Source organism: Rutidosis leptorrhynchoides, chromosome 1, assembly GCF_046630445.1.
Source record: "Rutidosis leptorrhynchoides isolate AG116_Rl617_1_P2 chromosome 1, CSIRO_AGI_Rlap_v1, whole genome shotgun sequence".
NCBI classification, from domain to species: Eukaryota; Viridiplantae; Streptophyta; class Magnoliopsida; order Asterales; family Asteraceae; genus Rutidosis; species Rutidosis leptorrhynchoides.
Window position 1 is genome coordinate 408,456,674 of NC_092333.1, and position 8,818 is coordinate 408,465,491.

General features: G+C 31.5%; 1 protein-coding gene across 1 annotated transcript; it reads right to left on the reverse strand.

Annotated features, from left to right (window-relative positions):
- Nucleotides 1-1,002: 1,002 nt before the first annotated feature.
- Nucleotides 1,003-3,323, reverse strand: LOC139901671 (uncharacterized). The gene is made up of 8 exons (XM_071884356.1): nucleotides 3,147-3,323; nucleotides 2,545-2,818; nucleotides 2,366-2,426; nucleotides 2,145-2,269; nucleotides 1,979-2,066; nucleotides 1,752-1,869; nucleotides 1,517-1,638; nucleotides 1,003-1,390 (listed from the first exon to the last, which is right to left on the reverse strand). The coding sequence occupies exons 1-8, from the start codon at nucleotides 3,321-3,323 to the stop codon at nucleotides 1,003-1,005; spliced, it is 1,353 nt and encodes a 450-aa protein (XP_071740457.1).
- Between the last annotated feature and the right edge of the window lie 5,495 nt (nucleotides 3,324-8,818).

Here is an 8,818-nt window from a genome sequence, read left to right on the forward strand (position 1 = left end):
TATATAGCTGCATATGTGTGTACATATAAATATACCTAGGGAAGTATGCATATACATGTGTGGCTGCTTGCATTTGCAGTTGCAGAACAGTAGACAGCCATTTACATAGGGTCTAGCGATAAGTATCAGACCACTAAAGTATAAGTAACAAATCAAATAAGGCGCAACGATACACATCAAGCAGAGGTTGAAGAAACCGCGGCCTAAAAAAAAATTAAAAAAACTAACCTGCACATAAACTACCATTTTACAAACACTCTGGATATGTATGTATATGTACAATTGCAGAATAATATCCAACCATTCACACATATATGTTGTGGGGGAAAAGAAGGAACATGTAATAGCTCTAATATAAATGAACATCATGGCAACGCAAGAGTAATTTGCAAAACCGTGCATTATTTTATTAAAGGTGCAGCACAAGCACATGAGAAGCAGAATGTAAACAAACCATGTCTGGGAAAATAACACGACAAAAGCAACAACTCAACAGGATGAGTAATTTATTCATGAACAAATGAAAACCTAATTTTCGGGCAACACACTCTCATTTACATTCTTGTTCTCTTCTACAATAGCATTTTTCATCATCTGAGTCGCTTGTAATGACAAACCTAAACAGCAGCATAAATGGTGTATGTAAGAATTGAGCCAGCTGTGAAACGGAATATGTATTTATATATGTATATATATATATACACATATATATACATATATAAATACATACACATATAAATACATACATACATACATACATACATACATACATACATACATACATACATATATATATATATATATATATATATATATATATATATATATATACATGAGTGTGTGTTTGGGACATATGGAGGCAGAATAGATAATAAAGTGTCTAGTGTACTTTTGCTGACGGGTACGTTCTAAATGATTTGCGGGTTTTGGGACCTCAATGGTTTGCTTCTGCCCTTTGGGGGTCGATGAAGATGGAGCAACTGGGTTGGTTGATGTAGAGGACTAAGTAGCCATAGTTGGGTCGGAAGTAGTTGGCGGGGGTGGGTTCGCTTGAACAAGGTCTGGTGCATAGACTTTTATACAATTGAAACTCTCATATGTGCCTTGGTCATAGTATGACATTGCTTTCAATAGAACCACTCTTGTCGTGCCTAGCAAGTTAGCGAGTGCATTAGGCAGCACGGTGTTGCATGTTTCCTGCATACAGTGAGACGCGTAAGTCGGCTTGCAACACACGGCCAAATTGTTAAAAAAAATATTGGACCGTACCTCATCAACCTCAGCTAACAGAGCCTTTGAAGTGGTTTGGGTTACAGGCTCAGCAGTCTCATCAAAGAGTACCATCACCTTTGCTGCTATCTCATCTCTGTCATTACATATAACGCGGAACCTATGAAAATGGAGAGCACGCAAAAGTTAGTGGCAATAGAGTTAACCTTAGAAAGCAAAACCATTTCTTAATAGGCGTTTATATCAGAGGGTTATGGGGCGAATACCTAGTGATTGGCTCGGGGACGTTGTCGTTACAGGATTCGCACCAATACTGGCCAAACCTCCTATCGAGGCCCTTTCTTGCTTTGCAGACGCTGCAAGTGTTGTAGTACCAAAAGTTTTTAATGCGGATGTTTTGAATCTCCACTGTACACTTAAATAGGCCGTTTAGGCGGTGTAGGAAAATAATTGGACGCGAGTTAGTGTGGTATGCTGCAATGGAGTATAAGATGGAAAAGAATGGAGGGGGTGACACTTACGATGTTCTTTTTCCCTTTACACGCCATATCTAGGAGTTCGCGAAGGGTGCCGTCCTTAGGCGGTGAGAGTTTCCAACCCGGAGCAGAAGGCTCGACAGCTATGGGCAATTGAACCCCACTATAAGAACAGACCAGATGCATATGACAACCCACATTAGAATATGGAAAATGTATGTAATGCACCAAATGTCAACATGAAATATATAAACAGTAAGTGGGAAGAAAACCTCATTCTTTCCTTGAAGTCGATAAGGGCAGGTATTTCAGCATTGTCGATAATAATCGTCGATGATGTACTAGAGAGCGAGAGAACACCTGCCAATCAGGGTGTTTAAAATCAGCAAGGCATAAGGCAAATAGTGAGTAGCTACAATTGGTTACCGTTACGCATACCATTGAACTCCTTTTTCACCACCACATAACTCAAGATGATGTAGTAATAGGCAGGGGCTGCAGGTTTTCTTTTAAGGAAATAGTCACCCAAGTCGCCCCATAGTGTTGTCCGTATCGTTTTACCCCTGAAGACAAAAAGCAGGTTATCACACGAATCACGACCAAAAACACAGGTATGCATAAAATTGAAATGTACGTATACATTTGAATGAGATATTTACCGCTCATTTTCCAGGTCAAACTCAAGGATCGCTCTGGCAGATTCCCCTGGGGGGAGGGGGTCTAGTGGCATTCACAGCACACCCGACAACGTCTAACCAAATAATAAAACATGAGTTATTCAGGTGAAAGCAATGAGGGAATGCAAATAAATAAGAGAATCAGTTGCAGAAATTCATACCAACGACAAATTTTCCCAAAGTAGGTTGCAAGTCTTCGATTTGAATACAGTTGAAGGGATGTCGGATGAACGGGCTTGTGTCAGTAGTTGGCTGTTTCCTCAATAATGTGGACCCATTGAGCTCAATCATCAGGGCGTTGTCCTTGAGAATACGATAGTCATCTCTATTCGATATGACGTCAAAGTTGGTTAGCAAGTAAACAAATCCGTCCTTAAGCCGTGAGATGAAGTGGTGCGCCACATTACTTTTAGCAGTTAATTGTATGATATTCCCCTGAGTTATATGTTTGAGCAACATCATACACATAAGAAGGTATAACATATATATATATATATATATATATATATATATATATATATATATATATATATATATATATATATATATATATATATATATATATATATATATATATATATATATATATATATATATATATATATATATATATATATATATATAATTGACAAATCAGCCTAATCAAAACTATTCAAGCAATATTTAGCTAGTTATCCTAATTTTCAATAAATGATATTTATATGTCAAATGCATGCATCAGCTTTAATATGGTTTATTAGAAAGTGAGTTTATAATTCTATACCTGCTCATCTGAAGCTATGAATTCGGTCCCCAAATACTTGCCATAAATTGTATGTGTATCCCAACTTCTGCATATCATAACCTGCACCTGTGATTGCTTCCCTAATTCAAGCTCATTGAGAAACACATATGTTTTTGTTTCAATAGCAGATGTGGATGGTGCCTTGTTCTGAGCCATTGCAATAAAATCTGATGTTTTGGTTGATACACATAACAATAACACAGGTCACTTGAATTTATAAGCGTCAACGCATGCACCGTATACGGAATCCGAAACATCCCTCCAATTGGGTGATTGAATTCAAATGTAAGTTACAAAATTGAAAACTTTCCTTACAGTCTGGAATGTGAATGTGAAGGAAATCAATTGAATTTCATGAATACCAATTTAATTGCAGTTTAAACCGAGCAATTAAAGATCCAGTAATTGGGTAAATTGAAAATTTTCATCACCAGCAGTTACCTACATCGACAAACAGAGGGAGAAGGGAGAAAGTGAGAGTAACGTACGGGATCAGACGATGGGAATTAGGGTTGGGGTGGGTTGCGAGGACAGTAAAGGGAAGGGAGATTGACGATTGAATTAAGGAGGGTATGCGGTTAGAATCAAAAACATATACGGATCATATACGGATAAAGTAACTGGACCCCACTCCATGCCTATACGTGAGTATTAATGAATTTCGTGGGGTTTTTTTTTTGTTTTTGTTTTTTTTTACATTATTACATATAAAAGGATTTTTTTATTAAAAGAAAATATATTTTGTTTACTTTTAAATGAGTAAATAAAAATATTTTATTTGGCTCATTTATGAAGATGGGAGTCAGTTTTTAATTATATATAGATAGATTATAAATATACAATTTGAGGAGCAAAATTTGGTCGTCTACTCAGCATGAATACGACATGCCAAAACGAATTTACATACCCGGCCCCTAAACTATTGCCCAAACTACAATTTTATTATCAAATATACTATTTAAGGATCAAAAGTTTGTCGTCTGCTCAGCATGAAAACGACATGCCAAAACGAATTTACATTCCCGGCCCCTAAACTATCGTCCAAACTACAATTTTTTAGGAGTAGAAACCGTCAAATCATTATTCTATAAAAAAAAACCTTAACCAAACTTCACCACAATTTTTATCGGACCGTATCTTCTCGCTTGCCGAACGTTAAATGTTTCCGGCACCACCGTTCAACTCGGAATAATTTTATGAACACAACGCAACTAACTATACGCGAAAATGACACCTTTTTAAAATACGCTAAACACGCCAACATCTAAAACAAGGCTTAACACGTATTCACTTCGATAAATACATAACAATACGTTAACTATGAATATGCAACCTAGAAGACCCTCGCCGCTGAAAGGACCCGTTCCTATACATTATAAAGGATTCACAATAGTTGATTACATTGCGAGGTATTTGACCTCTATATGATACATTTTACAAACATTGCATTCGTTTTTAAAAGACAAACTTTCTTTACATCAAAAATTGACAGGCAGGCATACCATTTCATAATATCCACTATCCAACTATAAATTGATTTAATAATAATCTTTGATGAACTCAATGACTCGAATGCAACGTTCTTCGAAATATGCTATGAAAGACTCCAAGTAATATCTTTAAAATGAGCAAATGCACAGCGGAAGATTTCTTTAACACCTGAGAATAAACATGCTTTAAAGTGTCAACCAAAAGGTTGGTGAGTTCATTAGTTTATCATAATCATTTATTTCCATCATTTTAATAGACCACAAGAATTTCATTTCCAGTTCTCATAAATATACGTCCCATGCATAGAGATAAAAATAATCATTCATATGGTGAACACCTGGTAACCGACATTAACTAGATACATATAAGAATATCTCCTATCATTCCGGGATCCTCCTTCGGACATGATATAAATTTCAAAGTACTAAAGCATCTGGTACTTTGAATGGGGTTTGTTAGGCCCAATAGATCTATCTTTAGGATTCGCGTCAATTAGGGTGTATGTTCCCTAATTCTTAGATTACCAGACTTTAATAAAAAGGGGCATATTCGATTTCGATAATTCAACCATAGAATGTAGTTTCAATTACTTGTGTCTATTTCGTCAAACATTTATAAAAGCGCATGTATTCTCAGTCCCAAAAATATAAAGGGTAAAAAGGCAAATGAAACTCACCATACTGTATTTCGTAGTAAAAATACATATAACGTCATTGAATAAGTGCAAGGTTGGCCTCGGATTCACGAACCTAAATTAATTATATATAATTATGTGTTGGTCAATATTTGTCTAACAAATTAGGTCAAGTCATAGTGTACCACAATCCTAATGCTCGAGACTAATATGCAAAAGTCAACAAAAGTAAATTTAACTCAAAATAATTTCCAAAAATCTATACATGATTAATATATAGTTTAAATATCGTCGTTTTATATTTTTAAATATTTTTAAAAGATTTATTAAAGTAAATAATATAATTTATTTATTAATAAATAAAATTTTATATTAAATTTATATAATAAAATATACTTTTATATATATTAAGTAATAAAATTTATAGGGTTCATTTAATATCATAAACATAATATGATAGGTATTATTAAAGTAAGTTATTACACGTAGTAAAATATGTTTGTATCACATATTTATTTGATAAAATAATATCTATAATGATAGTAAGTAAAAGTTGTATTATTTTGTAATAATAATTATTATTATAAAAATATCAATATTTATAATTACTAAGATGACATTATGATAAAACGATAATTCTAATTATGATAACTTTAATATTTACGATAATTTTTAATATTATCTTTAAAATAATAATTCTATTTAAAATAATAATAATAATGATATTTTATAGTAACAATGACATTTCTATTAAAATGATAATTTTTGTTAAAATGATAGTTTTAATACTAACGATACTTTTAATAATAATAACAATGATAAAAATAATAAGAACGATAATTTTATCTAAATCAATATCTTATAATATTTTAATTTCATCATGATACTCTTACTCATTATTTCCTAATCGTTTCATTTAATAGCTTTTAATCGTCTTTTATATCGTGTTCATAATAATGATAATAATAGTAATCAAAATAATTAGGTGTTACAAATATTTGTTTTAATTACACTAATATTAATAATGATAGTTACTATAACATTATTAACGATAATACTAATAATTATCTTAATGATAATATAGTAATAATAATAATAACAATAACAATAACCATTTTTAAATAATGATATATATATTAATAATGATAATAATAATAATAATACTAATAATAATAATAATAATAATAATTGGATAATAATAATAATACTAATTATAACTTTAACGATAATAACGATAGTAATAATAAAAAAAATAACAATTTTAAATGTTAAATCCCTTTTATTGATAAAGATAATAATAATGATAATAATAAGATAAAATTAGAACGACGATAAAAACGACGATAATAATAATCATTTTTAATAAAAATATCGAAAATTCAATTGATTATAACTTCTAATCCGTTCATCGAAACCATTCATCGAAACCATTCGATATCTAAAGGAAAAGTTCTTAATTTTTCGCTAGCTTTCCAAGGACATGCATATCTTATACCTTATCTCAACCGCAAGTGTAACTAATTCAATATTCAACCTAACCTGTCTAAGGGCAATATCAAAAGTACAAGCATGCATAATCCTAAATACTCGAGCACTAGTCAGGGATACACTATTAGTATGTAAAAGTTAAATTATGAGTACTCACGTATCAATATTGAGATTCAATATTGCAGGAAAGGTACGTAGACGCAACGGAAATGATAAACACTATATTGACCTCACGAGCATACCCATGAACCATACTCAATCACCTCCATAGCTATAACCCATAATTTCCTAAATCCTATCCTACTCGAAAAACAATTTCGAAATCACTCAGACAGCACTTCGTCATAATATTTTATGTATACTAATAATATCTTGAAATAATACGGAGTAAATATATATATGTAAATCGATTGAGAGAGTTTAGAGAAAAATATTTTCAAGTTTCTATGAAATAATGAAACCTATTGAATTCTATTTATAATAGATTTTTGAATTATTAAAGTGAATTATTAAAGTATGAATTATTAAAGTGAATTATTAAAGTATGAATTATTAAAGTGAATTATTAAAGTATGAATTATTAAAGTGAATTATTAAAGTATGAATTATTAATGTGAATTATTAAAGTATGAATTATTAAAGTATGAATTATTAAAGTTAAAGTAAAGTAAAAATAAAGTAAAGGTAAAGTTTAAGTATAGTAAAAGTATAAAACTATGTACGTATAATACGCGTATAAATACATATAATATTAATTTAAATCGTTATACATATTTAATAAAATAAAATATAAATATCGTTATCTTTATCATACTAGTTAAGTAATGAGTTGTCAAAAGTGGTTCTAGATATTTATAAAAGTTATATACGTTTTAATAATAAAGTTCTTTTTAAACTGAAAATGTTTTTGTACGTTTGAAACTAAATAGATCAATTGAGTCTTTATGAGATTCAATCTTCCACTATCCTTTGTCTAGTTCTCAATGATTGACAATATGTTCTTATTTATAAATCACTTTACCATTTTTCGAATATTGTTAAAATGGAAAGATTTCTCAAATCAACGTGGGCCTTTCAACAGAGACTTGTAATCATAATTCAATATATCTGATAATTCAATCATTTGATCTTATCCTCTAATTCCATTGATAAACATTTTGAAACAGATACAATCATATAAAGTATTTAATCTAATATTTTGTTTACGTTTCAAGTTATAATATATATACACATATACATATATAATCATATTCGTTTAATGGTTCGTGAATCGTTAGAACTTGGTCGAGGTTGAATGAATGTATGAACATAGTTTAAAATTCTTGCAATTTAACTTAACAAATATTGCTTATCGTGTCGGAAACATATAAAGATTAAAGTTTAAATTTGGTTGGAAATTTCCGGGTTGTCACAGTACCTACCCGTTAAAGAAATTTCGTCCCGAAATTTGAGTGGAAAGGTCGTGAATGATAATAAGTATGTTTTCATGATGCATACGGGCTGAAAATTAGAGTTTTATCATCAGCGAATAATTTGGATAAACAATCCATTTATATGAAGAGTACGAATGAAGCTAACATAGAAGAGTGAAATGAGTAAGTGTAGATTCATCTTATCATTTGACGTAGATATGATTGATTCCCAGATTTCAAGGGATTTGAAGAAAATCTTCTTAATAAGATTTGACTCTCCGGTAATCAAGGGAATTAGGATCCGCTTTAAATGCGATCGTCCATTTTAATTGTTCTGTCGGAGATTTTCTTATAAATTCACCTCCTTCGTTTCCTTACAACTCACACCTTCTGTTGATGCATTTTATGCAAGTCCCTAGACATCTACCCATGTCCATTGCAGGTACAACAGTTTACAGGCCACCATGATTGCTCGTTATTATCCTATCCGTGTTTGTATGTGGTTACAGGAACTACAGGAACGAGATTTAGATGTTTGACTATGTTAGACTTAGTCAGACGTACGATTGAAGCCTCACTAGTACGGCTGATAGGCTCATACGCACGGTTGATGCTGAGCTAAGTCA

Coding starts and splice junctions, on each gene's coding strand:
- LOC139901671 (XM_071884356.1), bottom strand. CDS start 3,323: ATGGCTCAGAACAAGGCACCATCCACATCTGCTATTGAAACAAAAACA. Junction 2,427..2,544: donor TTTGGGAAAATTTGTCGTTG/GTATGAATTTCT, acceptor GAATGCCACTAG/ACCCCCTCCCCCCAGGGGAA. Junction 1,870..1,978: donor GACTTCAAGGAAAGAATGAG/GTTTTCTTCCCA, acceptor CTGTTCTTATAG/TGGGGTTCAATTGCCCATAG.